Source organism: Cupressus sempervirens, chromosome 1, assembly GCF_028749045.1.
Source record: "Cupressus sempervirens isolate cs-2001-9-10 chromosome 1, ASM2874904v1, whole genome shotgun sequence".
Lineage (NCBI taxonomy): Eukaryota > Viridiplantae > Streptophyta > Pinopsida > Cupressales > Cupressaceae > Cupressus > Cupressus sempervirens.
In genome coordinates, this window is record NC_143118.1 from 551430873 (window position 1) to 551454742 (window position 23870).

The 23870-nt window shown below is 37.3% G+C and overlaps 1 protein-coding gene across 2 annotated transcripts in view; it reads left to right on the forward strand.

Moving 5' to 3' along the window:
* Positions 1-16995, forward strand: part of LOC149578635 (C2 domain-containing protein At1g53590-like) — a 108811-nt gene extending 91816 nt beyond the window's left edge. Inside the window, exons 9-12 of one of the 2 annotated variants that reach the window (XM_089830519.1) lie at positions 15079-15174; positions 15336-15519; positions 15633-15768; positions 15854-16995. In XM_089830519.1, coding sequence (XP_089686645.1) covers positions 15079-15174; positions 15336-15519; positions 15633-15768; positions 15854-16513 — 1076 coding nt within the window. In that variant the 3' untranslated portion in view covers positions 16514-16995. The remainder of the gene's footprint in view (positions 1-15078; positions 15175-15335; positions 15520-15632; positions 15769-15853) is intronic. The other variant, XM_089830525.1, reaches the window with a different exon arrangement.
* The last annotated feature ends 6875 nt before the right edge of the window (positions 16996-23870 follow it).

Consider the following 23870-nt stretch of genomic DNA (forward strand, 5'->3'; position numbering starts at 1 on the left):
GTAAAAAAAAACACCACATTATTTTTTAATTAAATTTCAACTTAAGTTTACACATTGGACTTTATAATTGAAATGAAAATTTAATTTATTAAATTGAGTGCAACTTAAATAGCATAATTTTTATTTTAATTATGCTATTTATAGCATAATTAAAATATGCAACTTGAAAATATAAGTGAATATCAAAATTTCATTGAACTCAATTATGCTTTTTTGGTTCGATTTGATTTAATATTTATTACTTTTTGATTCTTTTTAGACTTTATAATTAAATCATTTAATAAATATTGGTGTTTAATTAATAACTAACAACCAAATATTAGTATTTCGTCAATCGAGAAGGTTTAATTATTTAATATTTATAATTAACCTTTAAATAATCTTGTATTGACATTACGACAAAATGCGACATTGACCTACATGACTATATGCAAACTGAATTCTTAACCAAATGAAATTGTAGAAAAGATGCAACAAACATAAGCATGCTCAAACAAGGGTTCACAAATTCACACAAACTTGCATCACAACACTGAACACACACACACACACACACACACACACACACGCATTGTGGGGATCAACCCATCGTGTAGATCTCGCAAGCAATTATGAATCCATCCTCAACATATCAAACCTTCAGACATAAATTTAAGACACACCGTCCATTTTAAATGAGATATAGGGTCAGAGGTCAGTAAAGCCATAAATACACATAAAATCATTTTATTCAAATCATCATCATCATCTAACAAACATGATATAAATCAAGTAATCAAAGCATCAATGTTTTGCATCATCAATAGATATAATCTACATTATCGATTTAGATGCAGATTCCGAAGCGGATATGGGGATGCAAGGATTTTTTTTTTTTGGGATGCGGATGCGGAAGGAAACTAACACACACACACACACACACACACACACACACACACACACACATATATATGCAAGAAATATACAAAATCAAATCATTTGATAGTATGACTATGATACTTAACCCTTTATCAAAATTCAAGATATTTCAAAATTCATATGATATATCAATATGTGCTTGTCCAACATTGGAGTTTAGTCCTAGATAATAAGTTCAAATAAGTCATGTTCAAGATTCCAACAAAGTAAAAACTTAGTTAATGGTTGAAGATTCAATCAACTTGCATCAGAGTCTGAATTATAGGGATTCACAAGAAAATCCACATTCTCATCATCATCTCCAACTGCTGAAAGATCATTTGAACCAAACATGGTTCCACTTATGCTAGATGCAACACGTGCCACGCTATCATCATTACCATCTCCAACTGTAGCAAGATCATGAAGTGGTGCATCCAAATTTTCACACTTGGGGCTGCATCCCAAAGCTTTGTTGCCCCTTCCTTGTAATGATCATTCTTATGTGACAAAACATGCAGGTTGGTGTGGACAAAGACCAAGTCCTTAGCTTTCTTGGAGCCCAACCGGTTGTGCTTCATTGAATGGATAAAGGAGTATGTACTCCAATTCCTTTCAGTAGCAGAAGAACTAGCAACCTAGATAGTTGTCACAAAAAACCTAAATAGTTGTCACAAAACATACAAATGAAAAACAAATTAATTTTAAAGAATGTGTGAAACACTAAATTCTAGAATGCAAGTGTAAACATAAAAGTTTAAAACAAAACAAAATTAAAAACTTACTTGTAATAGCAAGAGGTTGAAGATGCTTGAAAGGTTGACCATACATGTACCACCATGTGATAGTTCCCATTCTATTTTGGTCCTTTAGTGCAAACGGAGAATGCTTTAACCCCGAAGCAAACAACCCAAATTCTACCTTCACTTTTTCATGCATTTCTTCCAGTGGTAATAGTCTTGTAAGAGCTTTGTGACACCCCTCAGCAACCTCCTCATCCGCAAATGGTGCAACTCTATCCGACATACCAAGTACCTCCTAACTATAGTACCCAGGAGATAAGGCATATGCAAGGAGGTGCAATGGGGTAGTCATCTTATTCTAGTGGTGGTTGCTTGCACTTGTTTATTCTAGTGGTGGTTGCTTGCACTTGTTTGCATAAGGCTTCGCTTTGTGTGGGGTTACTCTCATGTGCTTGTATAGAATGCTTTACCTTCTCAACCATGGTGTCCATGCCATCATACACATCCACCAAGCAAGGTGTATCTGTATTAGCAAAACAGAGCATAGTCATGATGGGCTCGGTGAAATCCAATATATATGCCACACGAGCCCACCAATTTTCGTTCAAGATCAAATCCTTGACACTTTATGCTCTTTCTGAATTTGAGGCCTTTCTGTATGCCCCATTGATTACTAATGACCATTTGGCCTAATGCATCTTTTACCTTGAGGAGTTGTCTCATAACAATTGTATGAGATGCAAAATAGGTCTCAACAACCTAAGAATGTTAACAATATGTCAATTGACAATAAAATTATAAATTTTTATTTTTAACTAAATTACAAATCCATGAAACTTAGTAATTTAAAAAAATCAATTTACCTTCAGCAACTCCAATTTGAAGTATGTTCTAAAAATGGATTGTGACATGGGGGGGTTTGTCACAAACATTTGTATCTCCTCCCCTCTTGGTATATTTTCTTCACCCAATCTATTTGAGTGCCAATCTTTTGCATGGTCAAGGGAGTGAACGATGCATGGGGTCTAAAAAATATGGTCATACCGATTCTCAACTAAAGCATCTGCACCCCTGCAATATTTGGCATTGTCAGTGACCACCTATACCACATTCTCATTACCCACCATCTAGATGGCCTCAATGAGAATTCTAGAAATGAATTTGGAATCCTTCACTTGCCCCTCACAATCAACAGCCCTCAAAAACATTGCCCCTTGGGGGGAAATTGCAATCACATTAATTAGTGGTTGGTTTCTTGTATCCTTCCAACTATCTGACACAATAGTTAGACCTGAAGTTTTCCAAGAGTTTTTGATTGGTTGAAGGTCTTTCTTTATATGTGTCTTGTCTTGTTTCAATAGAGTCGTACACATCTTTTCATACCCTGGGCTTGTGTAGTCAGCTGGTAATTCTTTGATTGCTGCCACCATTTCCTTCCAATATGGTGATCTCACCAAGTTGAAAGGAAGCCCATTTGGATAGAGGCAACGTGCAGGGTCTCTTGCCTCCATTTTAAATGCGGTGTGCAATAGGCCTCTTTTGTGGCTTGAAATTCCCACTTCTTCCTCATCCTCTCCTGGCACAGGTACTTGCAAGAATGGGTGTTGGGAGGATGCAATTGGTTCAGTGCATGCATGCATCTTGCTCTTTGAGGTTGGACCTTGATAGTAGCTTTCTTTTGATTTATTGATCAATGCATCAGCAACTTTTTTTTCTCTTACAAATGAAAGTATTTTTGCACTAGTCATCCCAATACCATTTTTGCCTTTGCAGATTCCACATCCTTTGCCAACAGTGTAATGTCCCTTTTCTGGGGACATTAGAAATATTAAGGGGGTCATCACTATAAAATTAAATTTACTTGGAGAATTGAAACTTCTTTTATTAAAAGTCAAATTGATATTCCTAGTGGGCAAAAGAGGACAAGGAGAGTTAAAACGAAAAGACAGACAGAAAGGTAGTCGAAGAGTCACAACTGCAAGAATAAAAGGAGAAGGGACCCTTTCATTCGATATGCTTGATTTTCTATTCAGATTTCTAGTTCTCTCTTGTGAGAGTTTTCAGAAAGCTTCAGCTTTCAGCCAGTGTGAGGACATAGCCCCTTGTGCAGGCAGGCAGTGGACGAAGACCTATTGTCAGGGGAGATATCATTTCAGGTGTCTCGGTTGTGCTTACAGGTTCCTCTTTTTAGTTTTCCAATCTGACTGTAGAATTGTGTTTAAGATTGGATTTATAGTTGCTGGTTATTGTATTGCTGTTGTATAATACAATAACGTCTTGGGAGTAGTTTTGGATGTTGCTGGTTGTTATGTTGCTGTTGTATAAGGCAATAACATTGTTTAAAGAATTTATGAGTTTGCTGGTTCATCTCATCAATTTGTAATTCATGGTTATATGTTCAACATCGTGGATGTACTTTGGAAATAACGAATTATCTTGTGGAGAAGTCTTTGGTTTTAGTGTTGTCTTGTATGGCATATTCTTATAATTACATTTGAATATTACATTCATAAGAATTCTAGATTTATACTGGTTGGTCTTCTACTATTTACTCTGCAATATTCAGTTTTAAATATACTGACAAAAAGGGGAAAAACAAGATAATCACCGGAAAGGGATACTACAAGTAGGGCTCATAAAGTGAAGCTTCATCTAGGAATATGAGCTATTGAAAGGTTTTCCTTTGTTACTTTGACAATAATTGCACTTCCAATAGTATGAGCCACCTCCTGCAACTTGTGATATTCATGTTGTATGTCTCCACAAAGGAGAACCTATATCAGTTTTGAAATTATTAGTCCCTTCCCTTCCTTGGCCCCCCACTGAACTTTGACTAGCACTAGCACCGGTATCCATTCTTACCTAATTTTTTGCAACCTATTCTATAAGAAAATAAATAAATTTTAATTAGGTCCTAACAACTATGAACATCATGCATACAAGTGGAAAGAAGTGAGAAAAAACTCTTAAAATAGAATACCCAAACTTGCTTCTATGTTAAAAAAAAAATTCAAAAAAAACTTGAAAATTTTCTTCAAGAACTTGAAAAAATTCATCAAAAACTCAAAAAAATTCATCAAAATACTCAAAAATGGGATTGATTACTTACCTTGAATGATTTAAACTCCTTTGAGAAAGCTATCTCTCGCCTTTCGATTGATCCTCTTTGAAAATGCTGAACTTGGCTTCACAATGGCAATGCAAACTAGAGATCAAATGAGAAGTGGTTGTAGGTGCAAACAGAGTTTCAAAATGAGTTGTGAATGCTTCAACATTCACCTTTAGGGTTGTTTTAGGGTTTCATAGCAAAAGAAACCTTTAAAAAACAATTTCAACACGTCCATATTGGGCAACTTAAGTTGTTTTTGAGTTTTTTTGATTTGTTTTGGCTGCTGGGCCCGTGGATGCTCCTGGATGCGTCCGGAAGCTTTGTGGGAGCTGGCTGGAAGCATCTGGAACCCGTCCGTATCAGCATCGGCACCTGGGGGTATCTCACAAGAATCGTTAACTTAGGATATAATAATAACATCAAAACATCATCAAATATAACTGAAGATCTAACATGCACATGAAAAGTGGTCTAGAAGAGTTTGGCATCATAAATCGAAATGTTTGTAGATGGGTGAGTATTACATTGATGGCCAATCTTCAACACTCATTTGAGCTTGAGCTCGAGTTATCTAAAGAAGCCATGAAAGACCAGAATGGAAAGTGACTATACTATACAAGCTGAATATGAAACTTTAATCTAAAACTAAACATTGGTATTAGAAGGGTTACCTATTGGGAAGGGATCCGTTGCTTTCATATGGGTATACAAGGTCAATTAGATGGAACACATGACAAACTAAAACCTAGGCCAGTCACAAAAGGCTTTGCACAGACTGGAGGCATTGACTATAAGGAGACGTTTGCTCCTCTAATAATCTGACTGGTTATTGCCATGGAAACACAATTGGCCAGGAACCATATCAAATAGACATAGATGATGCCTTAATGGAGATCTAGAGGAAGAATATACATGCACCCACTGTAGGGATTTAAGTTACAAAGGAGGAACATATGTTCTGCTAACTAAAAAGAAACTCTTTATAGGCTGAAACAAGCTCCTAGGACATAATACATCTAAATTAATGAGTATCTGGGAGAACATGGACTCAAAAGAACTCCTCCTAACCCCAATCTCTATATCAATAGAGAGAATGGCAATTCTGATGACATGCTAATGCCATCATTATTACAACTTGTGATATCAAACAATTGAAAAATTAGGATCAAATTTATGTTTCTTTTTTGACAGTACCACATTTGTGGACAAGTTTGGCAAGCTGATAATCATATTTTTCCTTCTCAATAAAAATGTGCAAAAAACATTGTTGGACAAGTTGAGGATGGTAAATGGTAATGCAGTTCATGAATTAGTTATAAGGCAACTAGTTGGCAATTTGATCTTACAGTCACTGGGCCAGATTGGATCTGTCATTAGCTACATCTCTCAATTTATGACAACTTGGAAAGAGAACATATGACAGCAGAAAAGAGGGTGCAATGTGAAAGGATCATTTGTCTTTGGCATTCTATATGGTCAAGTTAAGAAGGTTTAGCTGTGCATATTCAAGCTTGGATTGAGTACATCATATTATTATTCATTCTTTTGACAAGAGCAATTTATTTAAATCAAGAAGACAGAACATGTAGTTTCACTTTCCTTAGCAGTAGAATATAAATCACCAGTAAAAGGATCATGTAATTATTTTGGCTTAGAAGAATGCAGGAAGAATGACAAGTTCATCATAGAACTTCACAGTACTTTTCTGTAATAACCAGGGAGTTCTCAAGTTGGCTAAGCATTTCATCTTTCATAAGTGAACAAAACATGTAAATGCACCTCATCACTTTGTAGACATTCTCACCAAGCTTCTTTGCTCATTTGAATTTCTAAAATTTAGATATTACCTTGGTGTAGTTTCTAGAATGAATGTTAAAGGAAGATGATATTATTTTTAATTCAAACTTATAATGGATAGGCTTAGTATTAAAGCCACTTGATGATGATGTTAAATAATGTGAATATGACTTAATGTTCAATTAAGTAATCTAAGGGTCACTGCATCTTTCATAAGTGAACAAAACATGTAAATGCGCCTCATCACTTTGTAGACATTCTCACCGAGCTTCTTTGCTCATTTGACTTTCTAAAATTTAGATATTACCTTGGTGTAGTTTCTAGAATGAATGTTAAAGGAAGATGCTACTATTTTTAACTCAAACTTATAATGGATAGGTGTAATAATCTCTGCTGTAAATGAAACAATAATAGAATACCAGGCTGGTGGAATTTCGTCAAACACTTATAGTGTAACCGAAATGTCTTCAAACAAACACATTGTAATATCAAGATATTTTACTGAATCTTAAACTAAAACCAAGGAGTGTCTACTATAACAATGACAGTGATGATTCCACAGTTCGGAGTTAGAGAAATAATCTCAGAATTCAAATAATGGACTGTAACCAGATTTCAGATTTAATAATTCTTGAACTACAATCCGGAAGATACAGAACAGTCTAACATAACATTTGTGCATGCAAATAGCTGAGATGAGAAACGGATGGATACAGACCCATACTCCTGATGAATGCCAAAGATTAACTGTTGCTGCAGAACTCGTTTTCTCCTATCTTTCCATGCCTACCCAGTCAGCCGACGTCTTTCTTACTGTTTATGCTCCCTGTGAACTGGAGAATGCTGCCTTTAATGGTGATTAACACTTCCTTGTACTGCGATTTACTGTGAAGACGTGAGTCCCTTAACCCGACCATGCTGAACTCTGGAAGATGATGACGTGAGTTGCCAACTGAATCTATTCTCTCACTGCGGCAGCCAACTCTCCTCCCATGCCTTTATCATTAATGGAATAATCACCTACGTCCAAGACCACGGCTGTAAGTGGTAAAATCTGCAGAGAGGACTTAGCTGGAGGTATATAGGGATTCAAACTGCCATTTAATCTCTTCCAGACTGCCTGTAGTATTAATGCCGACATTTCCAGAGGAGTCGTTAACTATATCTATGTGCCCAGATAATAGACTGAAACCTTCCACAAAATGCAGATGTTATAGAAATATGAATGCCGTACCAACCTGTTCAATACTTTATCTTCCCAATCTGATGTCCTACGAGAAACTTGGCTATCCAATAACCTTCGAATGATCTGATGTAGACTCCAAAAAAGAAGACCGGGGCTACGTCTAGCTTCTACTTGTCAAGGGTTTTTGTCCTCGAGATTATGACCAGTCACATTAAGCAAACAAAACGTGTCAATATATTAATTTCATATATTCGTTATGTTCGAATCCCAAGGCAAGCTCTCTTTTTATAACCTTGAAGTGAGGGGAAGACGTTGGCATAAGAGATGTGGGATAAAACAAGAATTTCGTCCTGTAGTCACTTAAGTCACTTTATAAAGTAAAGGACTTTTTAAACATAAAGTGACTTTATCAAAGAATCTTTAAATTAATAAATGATGAACCTAAAATAAACCTTTCGTGTGACTGGTAAGCATCCTGAGTCCTAATTGTTGATGCCGTTAATCTATCCGGATGTGGAGATAGATTAACTTGGCGCCATAATGCTGGAGCGGAGAAGGGGACATGCCAGTCCTCCCTTCCTGGGATTGCTTGCCCTCAAGCAATCTCAATGTTGGGTGCTACAAAATAGACTCACCTTCCCAACTGGCATCTTCATACGGTAAGTCTCTCCAACGAACTGGATACTCTCTAACAGATCTGTTTCACAACTTCCTTTCCCTGGTCTCAATCACCTTAGCTAGCTCCAAAACAAGCTTACCCTCCTCATCAAGCAACGGCAAACCCTTTGAAGGAACAATCTGCTGGCCAATGGCTTTCTTGAGACATGAGACATGAAATACGTTGTGGATTTGGCTGTCACCTGGCAAACCCAACTCGTAAGTAACCTCACCAACTCTCTTGGTGATGCAATAGGGTCTGTAAAATCTGGGCTTAAGTTTTTCTGACCCACTTTTCTTCGCAGAGCTTTGTCTATATGGCTGTAGACAAAGATAAACCTGATCACCTATTTTGAAGCTCCGCTCTGAACAATGTCGATCGGCATATAGCTTCTGTTGATTTTGTGCCTGCTGAATATTATCCCTAAGGGATCTAAGAATATCCTGCTGATCCTGAACCCAATCTTTGGCTAAGGGAACCCTGCTGTCTTGTAAAGCCAAATCAATGATAGAGAGGGGTTTGTAGCCATAAAGAGCACAAAAGGGAGTCATCCAAATAGACATGTGATACGTGGAGTTATAGCAATACTCCCCCAAATACAACCACTTAACCCAAGCTCTTTGCTGACCTGCAATGTAGTTTCTCAAATACCCCTCCACCCATTTATTCACTATTTCGATTTGACCATCCATCTATGGGTGATAGCTAGTACTGAGAGTAAACTCTGCACCTGTCAATTTAAAGATATCCTGGTAAAAATTGTTGAGAAACCTGCTGTCTCTATCACTCACAATAGTCCTGGGTAATCCATGGAGTAACCTCTCGAAAGAACAACTCAGCCACCTGAGAGGTTGACTAGTCCGCAACAATGGCAAAAAAGTGCGCGAACTTGGTCAATCTGTCTACTACCACAAAAATGTAATCTCTGCCCTGGACCCTCAGCAACCCTGTGATAAAATCCATGGAGATACTCTCCCATCTCTGAACTGGAATAGGGAGAGGCTAAAGTAAACCTGCGGGAAAGCCCTACTCTGACTTGTTTTGCTGACAAGTCTGACACTCTCTAACATGCTGTAGAACATCACCCTTTAGCCCCCTCCATGAGAATCTCTCTCTAATTTGCCTGTAGGTCTTAAAAACCCTCGGTGACCTGCTGAAGGTGCATCATGTAAAGTGTGCATAATATCCTCTTTAAGTTTAGATTCGGGTACTAGATAGATTCTATTCTTATAATATATTATATCATTCATTACCTTATACCAATCATCTTGAAGTATGCCATCCATACTCTGACATGCGTGAGTATTTTTGGAATACTCCACTAACCACTGAGATCTCCAATCTGCTGAAATCTCAAAAATGGTACAACATTGGAGGCTTTCGGGAAAGTGCATCAGCAACTATATTATTTTTACCTTTGACATATTCAATGTCTTTTGTTCAACTCCTTCTGTTCTAGGAAGTAACATAAACTGTTATGATCAGTCCTCACTGTAAATTTACTTCCCACCAAGTATTGCCTAAACTTGGCTAAGGCATGCATTATGGCCAGCATTTCCTTATTATATGTAGAATATAGTAGCTCGCTGCCCCTAAGTTTTCTGCTTTCAAAAGCTATGGGATGACAATCCTACATCAAAATTGTCCCTATTCCGCTTCTCAAAGCATTACACTCCAAAATGAAGGGTCTAGAAAAATCAGGAAGTGCTAGTACTAGACATGTTCTCATCACCAGTTTCAGTCTATCAAAGACTGCCTCTGATTCCTCTGTCCATCTAAATGCCCATTTCCGTGTCAGATCGGTAAGGGGTGCCGCTACCTGGGAGAAACCTTTGGTGAATCGCTTGTAGTAAGAACGAAGGCCAATGAATCCCCGCAACTCAGATACATCTCTTAGAGGTGGCCAATCCATAATTGCCTATATCTTTTCCTGATGTACCTTAACTCCCTCTGCACCAATCATGTGACCCAGATAGAGAATCTCGGTCAACCCAAATTTGCACTTAGACTCCTTTGTGAATAAAAATGTTCTTCCATGAGGCTAAGAATCTCATCGAGGTGCTCTAAATGTTACTCCCAAGTCCTGCTAAAGATCAATATGTCGTCAAAGAAAACCAAAACACTCTTTCGTAGCTGCCTTTTGAAGATATGGTTCATGCATTGAAAAGTGGCTGGTGCGTTAGTGAGCCCAAATGACATCACTAAAAAATCGTGTTCGTAGTGGCATCTGAAGGCTGTCTTATGCACATCCTTCTCTCGGACTCGTATCTGGTGGTATCCTGATCGAAGATCTATCTTCGAGAAATAAACAGCTCCATGAAGCTCAGCTAGTAACTCGTCAATGCGGGGAATCAGATACCTGTTTTTGATGGTCCTATTATTAAGGGCGTGGTAGTCAATACACATCCGAAGGGTGCCATCCTTCTTAACCAACACCATTGAAGAGGCAAAAGGGCTGGAACTGGGTCTGATGTGACCCATATCTAGAAGTTCCCCAATCGTCTTCTCTATTTCTTCCTTGTAATGCCTGGGATGACAATAAGGAGTGGTAATTACGGGTTTGGCGCCCTCCTCTAGCTCAATGATATGCTCAAACTCTCTGTCTGATGGAATACCTGAGGGTAAATCCTCAAAAACCCTCCTGTGCTTATCTAGCACCGTTAGGATGTCACAATGGTACTGTTGTCCTGTATCCTGTGTCTCCTTAGAAGAGATGAAACATTGTGTAGCCCATTCGATATCATCGTGCCTCAATATGGCTTCCATCCTGTCAGCTGTTATCACCCTGGGTCCACTATCTGGTATGGCTTTTAGGACAACCATCTGATCACCTTGTGAGAATTCCAATTGCATAGTCTCGTGATCAAATGTATACTTGCAGAGAGTCCTTAACCACTATCTACCCAGAATGGCATCCAACCCATCCAAATCAACAACATAAAAATCATTCTCTAATAGATAGTCATCAAATTGTATCTGAAGACTGGATACTTTCTCTGTGCAACTCAAATCCTCACCACCTGCTACCTTTACGTCAAATTTGGGTATGCCGACTGTCTGCAATCCTCTCTTAGATACTATCTATGTGCTGATAAAATTATGGGATGCTCTTGTATCCAAAAGACAAACAATGCATTGGCCCCTAACAACACCCTTCACCCTGAAAGGATGACATGCTGGATCACTAGAAAGGGTGGCTATGTCGGGTGGCTGTTCAGTGGTGACTTTTTTCTTTTTATCTTTAAGGGACTGCTCCTCATCTTCTTCCTCCTCGCTGTCCTCAACTTCGTTACCTTCCTGTAGCTCTCCTTCATCCTCTGAAAGGACCTCAACATAGTGAATCTTGCCTCTACCAAGGCATTTGTGATTGGGAGTCCAACTTTCCCTGCATGTGAAGCACAATTTCTTCCTCCTAAGTTCATTACGTGTCTCAAAATCAAATCTAGGAGGATTTGGTTTTTGCTGGTTTTTGTTCCCTTGGAATGTTGTAGACCCCCTATAGGTTTTCTTCGGAGGCTGCAGTAGTGAAGAGGGTGAATCCAAATCATGGGCTATCTTAATCGCATCAACTAAGGTGTTTGGTTTAAGAACCTTAACCAAACCCCTCAATCTGTCCTGTAATCCTTTTGTGAATAACACCACCTTACATTGCTTTGTCATATCCGGTACCATCATAGATATACCTTGGAACTCATCAATGAAGTTATCCAAGGACCCACTCTGCTGTAACTGAGCCAAATCTTTGTAATAAACTTCAATATCTTTCTTGTCAAAACGAGTAATCAGCTTGGAGTTGAAAGTCTCGTATGAAGTGATGAGGCTGTGATCTTGGGTGACTAAACCGTGATGCCACCAATCATACGCTACTCCCTCAAGGTGCATTGTGGCAAATTTGATGGCTTCCGCCTCAGCCATGGGTTTAAGTGTCAAATAGGTATCAAGCTTGTGAATCCAATCTCTAGCGGATGTCTTACTGCTGCCATCAAAGGTAGGAAGAGTTAACTTGTTCATAGCATGTTTTAGATCCCTGTTTGGTGCTCTCGGTCTCCTATCCTACTAAAGCCTATCAGCCTCCGTCTTCTGATTAAGATATTTGATAAAGTTCATGTGTTGTTTGATATGATCGGGAAACAAATCGCATTCATCGTATGTTGCCATTACATTGTCTGGTAGTAAATTCGGGGCTGCTAGTGGTACTACCCCTTCCTTTGCATTAAACACTAGCATTAAAGGCCTTTCAGTGTTACGTGTGGGAGATCTACCCGCTCGGGGTGGTCCAACTACACTATGTCCCCCACTGTGCTGGCTTGAGGTTCTCCTATTAGCAAGAGCTAACTGCTGCATAGTAATGGCAAGTTGCCGAAGTGCATCAGCTATGTTATTTTGCCCATCTCTAATAGCTTGCAATGTTTCTCGAACTTCCCTGTCTTGTTCAGTCTCATTATGCGCCATTTGAATGTTGTTTACCTGTTCTGAATGACCACCCTGTTTGGTAAAATCAGTTTGTTCACCTGTTCTGTATATTACTTCCTCATCCACTGAAAAACTATCTTCAATTTCAAAGTGATCTGAAGAACCTGCTTGTTCCGGCTGAAGATGACTGAATTTAAACTGCCTTTTACTCATTCCTGACTCTCATTTTTGAAAAAAGACGGTCTGCAACTGTTGTGTTATTTTCCCACAAGATGGCAAGCCTTGTGGCTCTGATACCACTGTAATAATCTCTGCTGTAAATGAAACAATAATAGAATACCAAGCTGGTGTAATTTCGTCAAACACTTACAATGTAACCGAAATGTCTTCGAATAAACACATTGTAATATCAAGATATTTTACTGAATCTTAAACTAAAACCAAGGAGTGTCTACTATAACAATGACACTGATGATTCCACAGTTTGGAGTTAGAGAAATAATCTCAGAATTCAAATAATGGACTGTAACCAGATTTCAGATTTAATAATTCTTGAACTACAATCTGGAAGATACAGAACAGTCTAACATAACATTTATGCATGCAAATAGCTGAGATGAGAAACAGATGGATACAGACCCGTACTCCTGATGAATGCCAAAGATTAACTGTTGCTGCAGAACCCGTTTTCTCCTATCTTTCCATGCCTAACCAGTCAGCTGACGTCTTTCTTACTGTTTATGCTCCCTGTGAACTGGAGAACGCTGCCTTTAATGGTGATTAACACTTCCTTGTACTGTGATTTACTGTGAAGACGTGAGTCCCTTAACCTGACCACGCTAAACTCTGCAAGATGATGCCGTGAGTTGCCAGCTGAACCTATTCTCACTGTGGCAGCCAACTCTCCTCCCACGCCTTTATCATTAATGGAATAATCACCTACGTCCAAGACCATGGCGGTAAGTGGTAAAATCTGCAGAGAGGACTTAGCTGGAGGTATATAGGGATTCAAACTGCCGTTTAATCTCTTCCAGACTGCCTGTAGCATTAATGCCGACCTTTCTAGAGGAGTCATTTACTATATCTATGTGCCCAGATAATAGACTGAAACCTTCCACATGAACTCCACAAATTGCAGATGTTATAGAAATATGAATGTCGTACCAACCTGTTCAATACTTTATCTTGCCAGTCTGATATCCCACGAGAAACTTGGCTATCCAATAACCTTCAAATGATCTGATGTAGACTCCAAAAAAGAAGACTGGGGCTACATCCAGCTTCTACTTCTCAAGGGTTTTCGTCCTCGAGATTATGACCAGTCACATTAAGCAACCAGAATGTGTCAATATATTAATTTCATATATTCGTTGTGTTCAAATCCCAAGGCAAGCTCTTTTTATAACCTCGAAGCGAGGGGAAGACCTTGGCATAAGAGATGTGGGATAAAACAACAATTTCGTCCTGTAGTCACTTAAGTCACTTTATAAAGTAAAGGACTTTATAAACATGAAGTGACTTTATCAAAGAAACGTTAAATTAATAAATGATGAACTTAAAATAAAATTTCCGTGTGACTGGTCAGCATCCTGACTGTTGATGCCGTTAATCTATCCAAATGTGGAGATAGATTAAGCTGGCGCCATAACGCTAGAGCGGAGAAGGGGACATGAGAATAGGCTTAGTATTAAAGACACTTTATGATCATGTTAAATAATGTGAATATGACTTAATGTTCAATTAAGTAATCTAAGGGTCAGAGTTCATGTTGTTTCTTTCCTATAAAGTGGCGCTCTTTCTGTATTATGTACAAGTAGTATTCTCTTGTGTTCTTGCTTGGTTTCTTTGTATGTATTGGTTTTTGTAATGACAATATCCCTTCACAAAAACATTAAAATGTACGAAAGAAAAATATTTATAGGCCTTGAAATTGTATTATAAGATGATGACAACAAAAATATTAAGTTGTTTAGAAACCTTTGGTATGATTATTTTCACGAGGATAAAACTTCAGAGAATCAAATTACAAATCTCATTCAGTTGAGGACATCATGTAAGAAACCTTTGAATTGTATACGTGGATGTATCGAGATTAGAAAGCATAATTTAATGAATTGGTTTTTCATCCAAAGTGTTTGATAACAAAGTACAATGTAAAATATATTTTTTCTTCAGTTCTTATTATTTTTTTTGGAAGAAAAGCTATGCCTTTATTCATTTACTGAATTGTGAGATTGAAACAGAGTTATTCCTAATTGTTTAAGTTTTGAAATAGTAGGAAGTTCGTTTCAGTTAGATGGAAGGCCTCCTCTGGCTTATGCAATAACAGAGATTCTTGAAGCAGCTGACTTAAAACCCTCGGATCCAAATGGTATAGAAGTACAAAAGTTTAGTCAATTCTTTGAAAATAATTGCCATTGAAATTTCTGTTGATATTTTCTTTTTCAATTTCTATGATACAGTGGAACTGTTCAAAACAAATTTGGCATTTTCCCAGAATAGATTATTCAATTACTTTTGCAATTTATGTAGGTTTGGCTGATCCATTTGTCAAAGGCTGCCTTGGAACATACCGGTTCAAGACAAAGATACAAAAGAAAACTTTGAATCCAAAATGGCAGGAGGTGTTCAAGATTCCCATTTTTAGCTGGGAATTACCAAATCATCTTGTCTTAAATGTTCGTGACAAAGATTACTTTCTTGATGATGATCTTGGGTCTGCTTCTTACCTTTTGCCCATTTTTAATTTGGATTAAATTTCATCTTTTCATCCCTTCCCAATGATTCTTATCACTTATTATCTTTAAATTCTTTATCCTTCCACTGTAGTGAGTGCACAGTTCCTCTGAATGATTTGAAAGGAGGCCAGAAGCACGACAAGTGGCTAACTCTTGAAAACGTGAAAATGGGGAGGTTGCATGTTGCTATCACGATAACAAAGTTTGATATTGGTTGCAAGATGCAGGCAAGTAAAATTCTGTTACCACTTCTCAACATATTTATGCATTACATTGCTTTTGGGTTTTTTAAAACAAAAATATGTTGAGCAGGGCAATGGACAGATTACTGTTGATCACCCCACCTTGCAGCAACAAGATATGAATTTGAGAACTAATTCATCTGCAAGTGAGAGTTCTAGTATTCCTTCTCAATTGAATGCAAGTGCGCCAATGGCAGATGAGATCGAAGCAATCAATCTTCAAGGTAGCATGGACAGCCCTATTTGGATTCACCATGCAGCTGGTGCCATTAATATCTCCAAAACTTGGGATTCTAGGAAAGGTAAGTTGAGCTTTAGAGGTACCATAAAAACTAAACAGGGTTCTGGCCTTAAGGATAGCTCTGTGGCTACCAAATCCAATCCATCTGATGAGTCCGAAGAAAGCAGTAGTGGAGAAGAAGAATCCGAGACTGGAAAAGGACATAGGAGGAGGAAACTGGGGAAACAATTACATCGTCTGCGCACTATATTCCGGAAAGATAAGGGACATGAGAAGTCTAATGAGGGTAGCGATGGAGTGCATCATTCAGAGAAAGTTGTAGTTGGTGCTGACAAAGAAAAGGGAGTGAAACTTGTAATTGAAGATGTTCCTAAAAATCTCGTGGGTGATATTGCTGGTGGTAGTCCTCACTCAGAAAACTTAAATGGCAATGAATGTGACAACGATGCTGGTCAGGAAACAAAAGGGGAAAGTCATAAAACATCATGAATGAGATAGTAATGATAGTGTCAGTGACTCTTCCAGTTTTGTGGACTATAGAGCAACAATGATGATTTTGATAAAAATATGTAGCTGATTGTATATGTAAGCAAGAATGTCAAGGCTCTTTTCATATTCAACATCCAAATTCATTCAAAACAACAGTATTTCTACTGGTAACAAGTTTTGGATGCCAATTCGTTATAGAGCCCTGCACTCTCATTGCTCTCAAAGTCAATGATCAAATAATTTTTGTTCTCATCGACCTCGAGAATAGTTGGTGCAGAGCAACTGAAATCAGTCATTGCTTATGTTGATTAATCCGTTGTCTTTATTGTACAGTTGATAAGGTTAATTCATCAGTCAGTAGGGTTCTCTGCTATCCACATGATTATGCATTTAGTGCTACTAATACTTAATGCCTGACGAGGGATGCTTTGGGCACTGTAATTCTTTTATCAATAAAGAAATCATTGTTCGTGCTTTTGTTACTGCTTGGTACCAGCTTGACACTATTGTGCATTGATATTTTGATCCAGTTTTGTGTTAATGATTTCAAATTTCTACAGGCAAACTTAATTTGCACATCCATGGTTGTGAGGCTTGCAATACAGTAAAGTGCACTCCAGCGTTTCCTAGCTGAACTGTACTAAGTTTCTGTAGTAAACCTTCCCTAAGAGAGGCAAGTGCTCCGCATCCCAGATTGCTCCTATTAACCAGCAATGTGAAGTGGCTCACCCATATTCTGTGGAGACAATCTAAGCAATTTATTGTATTGGAATGCTTTAAGGAATGCTCATTGAGCCAACAATTTCAGAATAGAAAGAAAATGGACTCCTCATGCTGTGTTCAGTTGCACTTGCAAGAAACTAAGAACTGGCTTTGGGAGTTGAAGGAAAAACCAGTCATGTCCAGCATTACAAGGACTTATCCTGGTACCAAACTTTTGAAGACCTGGTTCTATGAATGATTCAAGTCATCTGGATCTCCAGACATACCATTATGCTTTTGAAGATTTCAGTTTCTTATAGGAATAAGAAAAATAATTAAACTATCTTCAGACGTACTCATCATGGCTGGAGGCTATTTTGTGATTCTCATCTTAAAAAGACAAGAAAACTCTTATTCAGGGTGAGCTTAGCTTCTGAGCAAGACAGGTCTATGTATGTGACTATTGTCTTTGGCTTCAACTGAGTTTACCATCTACCGACTACAGTCTTTGTTTGTGTGATACTTACACTTCTATTCTGAAGTCTCGTGAATGATCACTCAATCAAGCTGGTATTTGCTATCTCTATGCTAATATTTCAACTTGGGATGTACACCATGCCTGTTTTAGTGTAAATGTTGATCTTGAAACACCTCCACTTGGTAAGTCACTTTTACAATTGGAAGAAATTTATTGAGAGCAACCATTGACCAATTAGATATTCAAATTAAGTATTAGGCGTGTCACAACAATGCGTAATTAAAAAAAGTTTTCCCAACTTGGCATCTACACAAGGAGTGCAAAGATGATGCAACACTGCCTTAAAGCATGCAATACCTTTCCGAGAGGCTCTAACAAACCAACAAAAAGAAAGGAAAAAAAAGGGCTAGCTTTCAGTTCAAGACCAAAGAGATGACAATCCAGCTCGCATGGATTTATTATACTAGGAGCTCGAGTAAGTTTTGTAGACTGTCATGTTTGATTACAGTTTTCAACATATTACGGAGCTAATTTTGCTTAGATTTTAATTGTCAGCTCAGGTAGTGTATTCGCAAGTGGTATGTATGAGAATTGGACCAATAGTTATTTATTGCAGCTAACTGTAAGTGACCAACAACACTGATTTTTTAGTGGACTGCACAGCATCATAATGATTTGCTTCATGGCATGCTACAGAATACGATATAGTTGCTGACCATAAGGAAGTATAATGATGTGCTCTTAGTTATACTGTTGAAATAAATGGGTAAGGATAGGCATGCTGCAATTTTATTGCAGCTAACTGTAAGTGACCAACAATACAGTGATTTTTTAGTGGACTGCACAGCATCATAATGATTTGCTTCATGGCATGCTACAGAATATGATATAGTTGCTGACCATAAGGAAGTATAATGATGTGCTCCAAGTTATACTGTTGAAATAAATGGGTAAGGATAGGCATGTTGCAATCAGCAACAATATGCTTATCTGTGCGAACAGCCCCAAATATTTTTTTAAAATTGTTTGCCAGATGTGTGATAACAAGAAACAAGCGAAGTGAATGTTGTTTCTGCCTTTGATTGTGTGTAGATTTTTACATCAACATTTTGAATACACTACGTGATCCATCATCAGGATCAAAAGAGCTGAAGGAACAAATAAGATTTTAGCTGTTACAGACTAGCCAAATATTAGAAGGAAAAAAAGTGGCCAGAGAATGGGGAAGCACAAGGAACTAAATACACCATTACTTTCACTGCCAGTTTTTTTATTATAAGTTTCCTATGTGAAATCAATGCCTTTCATTTATTTCTTGGAAAGAGTGCACTATAATGTTTTAACATTGAGAGATGTTCATAAAAACACGTCACGAATACCTTATACTAAGGTTTGATGGGAGCATACGAGTTCCAAAGGTCTGAAACCCCTAATGGCAAAGGTCGCAAGCTACAGGAGGGTCAATCGGCATCTGTTCAACACCAAAGAACACCTCCAACGGTCGCAAGGAAGCTTTACAAGGCAAGGATGCTTTCTCACTTGCCAAACTCAACAGTAATCATCAACAACCACTCAGAAATGCACCACATAAGATAAGACTGATATAACTCTGCTAAGAGTAGAAATGAAGTGTTGATGGCTGCAAAATGTTGCAGTGATACCGAAAATATTGAACTTCACCTTAAATTACTCCTAAGCCTTAGTGTCAGCACCTACAAACCAAGGACATCCTCAATGTTACTCCACCGTTCACCAGTAGCCAACAAATCACAGGGAACGCCAAACTAAACGTCTGAACTGAGTTTTTACTTTATGCACCGTTACCACTGCTGAAGTGCAGGGGCAACAAACATAGGAAATTTCATATGTCAATTTTCAGACCTTGTTTGCACCTGGGAGCACCTATTGAATGGTCCACAATACCTTGCATCCACAAGGCCAACGGGCAGGACTCTGGAAATGCAATGCTGACACTTACACGTCCTCATGCCATTATACCTGTACAGCCCTGAAAAATAGTACAGCTCCCTTGGAAATTAATCACAGCGAGATAACACTTGGAAATTGTTACCATGGTAATCACCTAGCGTTTAAGGAACCATGGGATTGGTACCATCGAACAGCTCCAAACCCACATCTTATCAACAAAAGGGGGTACGTTATGCTAACAGAGACGTCCCAGCCAACGTGAACAGCCTGCAATTTCACCTATAAAACAAAACACTAGGAGATGCCACTGCACAAAAATCCTTGAAACTACTTTGAAAATTTTCATCATTTTCAAAACTCTGGATTGCCACACTGGATGACAAAACACTCGTGAGTCCTGAATGAAATCGCTCTACCAATTAGGAAGCATCTTTCAGTGAGAAAACTAATGCTTCCGGGCTTTTTAAAATCCTTCGTGAAAATTTCAAATCACTTCTAATTTACAACAGCTTATTTGGCCCTGCTTATAACTAAGGTTTTAGGTCTATATTATCAACTATGATGCCAAGTCAGTACCTTTTTTTGCCAAGATGTCAAAAATAGCCTCAAGAATAAGTGAGACCAATGGTCCTATAAAAAAGATACACATCAGCTGATGCAACATCACACAATTGGTTACTCTTTACAAAAAATGATACAAAAAAATAAAAATAAATAGTTATCATAGCAAGAACAATGTTGTAATGTCCCCTTTTCCAGTCCATCATGACTGATGCTTCTTTAAACAATTGTAATGTTGATAATAGTCATTTCAGTTATCAAATGATAGTATTATCAAGATTTATGAATGAAGGATATAGATGCTATCCAAGTTGCTGAGACACTAATGATGAACTCCCTCAAAGTTACGGGTCCAAGTCCATTTTATGAAGCATTATGGAAATTTGACCCTTGCCCTCTATTGGAATAAGATCCATTAGCTTGGATATATACAAGCCCCTCCTTGGTAACATCATATTCTTCCTCCCATAAATCAAATAATAATATTGAAAATTTATTTTATTCTCAATAATTATTTACATTAATAGACATTATCTATTCTATTCATAGCATAAGTATTTAATCGTATATTCTTAATACTTGATGTTATTATGAATTCCCTTTCAATATGGGACACTATTATTTCCTTTATTATCCATATATTTTATTAACATACATACGGTCAAAGCTTTGACCTAACATGTATTGGGTTATTGACATGTTCTTAATAAAGGTCCCTTTGTTATTTATGTTCGATGTGCATGTGCTTTATTTAATCTTCTTGCTTTTCCTCGCTTTGATGTTCAATCATTCTACTTGTTTATTCTCTCCCCCTGCCCATGTTCAAGTGGTCCCTGCCACTTATGTACCATTAATACGATCTATTAAGGGTCGTGACTCATGGGTCTACTTAGTTCATTTCCAACTATTTGACCTTAAGTTGAATATAGCTCGAGTGTATCACCATATCAATCAACTTTATTAAGGGGATTTAATCAATTTTATTACTTTGTTAGTCCTTGCCCTTAGGTAGGAGACTAAAGTTTTTGGATGTCTATTTTACAATAGTGCAAGGCTCGATAATGGTGAACATCAAGTAATATGTCACATATCCTATAGTCTGATAACCACTCCCTATTAAAATGAATTTCCTTCTCCAAAATTCTTAATTTTTGACTGGCTCTGCTGATTTTTCTAGGCGTTATTTTCTTTTTCTCACTGATAAAATTCTCTAAAAATTGAGCTTCAAGAGTTGCAACAACTATCCGCAACAGATAGTGACATGTGCCTTCTCAATGTGTCCACATTTCACATGCATGCATAATAGGTGGAAAAACCCCATTTTAATATAGAATAGTTTTTGACTCTTTGATGGGGCAAGCCCAAACTAGTAATGGAGCAGGATTAGATTTGGCTTTAATCCAACCATGCATGCATAGAAACAAATTTTCAGCAAGTAGACTCAAATTTGTTTGTAAAATATTAGAAAAAGCTTGAGTTTTGAAGTGATTCACTTTTCACTCAATCTACTGAAAAATATGTAATTCAATTTTCATCTTGATACTGGGTAGAACTTTGTATTGTGTAAATAGTAGTTGCAGTTGCATAAACCAGATGTGATTGGGGCTAATGTTCCTAATATTAGATTAGTAGTCATCGTTGACTTCTATCTATAGAATTTGGAGTATTTCATTAGTTTCTTCTTCTTTTTGGCATACCTTACAGATTTGAAAGCTTTAGCACTATAAATATCATTTTTCTGTAATTTATTGATCCCATATTATACATTTATATTTTGATTGCAAGTCATTTTTCTTACATTTGCATGGAGATATAGGTTTTCCCATTCCTTCTCTTGTTGGTCATTTTAGGTTTTCAAATATTTTTTGAGTAGAACTTTCAAACTTATGGAGCTCCTAATGTGTATAGATTTAAAAGCTTCACTATCCATGACAATGACATTGACCCTAGGGTAAGCGGATAAATGAAAGCATAGGCTAGGATAAGAGGAGAAATGAAAGCACAGGCTTGGAATGAAGCTAAAGTTGCAGAATTCTTGTTGCTTAAGTGGAATCCAAATTTCCCTAGTAAGTCAATGATATTATCTACTTTCCAATGCATATACAAATGGGATCACAAGCTTTTTTCTTTATAATAGGTTCAAGTCTCACTAATGGTTGTTTATATTTTAAAAAATTATTCCTTATTTCCAATCAGTGATGCACTTTTAGCTATATTCTTGAAAAAAAAAATTTGGTGGAAAAATGGATGCCAAAGAGTTGGTTTGTAGAGATTTTCCTATTGATTTTCTAAATTAGGTCCCTATATTTTCATTTTATTACATTAGATGTCCTAATAACCTTGCACAATCAAAGCACACATGAACATCCCACGAAAGGGACAAATCCTTCCTCTATAGGCACATCTCAAGGATGGTTTCATGTTAGGGCCTTGACACTGGTACTTGTACAGATTATTATTTACTCCTCCTATAGCCCCCATGATGTTCTCACTTATTATGTTGTGTTAAAAAAGCACAAAACAATAGGGACAAAATCACAAGGTATGTTTATATGCAATGAATCAACAAGGTCATAATTTGAATGCATTCATAAAAATGAAATATTTGTTGAATAAAACTATATTACCAACTTAGTATTGTCCTCTTGTGTTTGTATTTAAATGCAATGGAGATGTCAGACTCTAGTGCTTGGAAAATATTTTCTCTATTTCCAACTCATCACTCAAATTATTTAGGTAGGATACATAATTTATACCTTGTGGGACAAGTATTTACAATTATAGACTTCTAACTTGCATAATGAAAGTTGTATACAAGAAATAAAATAAAAATAAAATAGAAAAGACTCGGATACAAAGAAATGAATCTATGCCTTAATTTTAAATCCATTTCAATTGTTAATATTGAAATAAGAAATGATGACTTGTCTGTTGCGTTGAACTGTTGGGGATTAGCGAGGTCCAGTACACACCATTAATGTCATTATAACATAGTTTCTTGCTTTTCTTTCATTTTTTATCCATATAATGCCTAGATTTCATAGCCATAAGGAGAAGCAACAATAATGTCTGATATGGTGTTGATCTGATTCTTCTTCTTATGGGTTGATCTAATAGATATCAACAACTGCTCCTTTGACAATAATAAATGGATTCAAGGGGATCTCATCTCTCATAGTAGAAATATGATGAATGTGCATTTTGTTAATACAAAAGACAACTTTAGTTGGGTTCTGACCAATGTTTACACCCCCACTACCAAATGGGGAAGGAAGGCTTTGTGGGAAGAAATTTCTTATCAAAGAAAGTTTTTTGCTAAGGATAAGTGGCTGGTGATTGGAGATTTAAATACCCCCTTAAAGGATTCTAAAAAATGGGGAGGTAATTAGACCAATCTGGATAACAGATTAGATCTTATGCATTTTATTGACTCTCATATGCTTCATGACATTGAGTTACATGGGATTGAGTATACCTGGACAAATAGGGGAATAGGTAAGGATCTTATTCAAGTCAGATTGGATCGGGCTCTTATTAGCAATGAGTGGATTTTGAATTATAAATGTTCCCTTAGTGCCTAGGTTAGGGTTGGGTCAGATCACTATCCTATTTTCTTCTCTGCTGATCAATGTTTCTTAAAGGAGAATTTCCCCTTCAGATTTGAAAAAATGTGGACCCTACATCCTA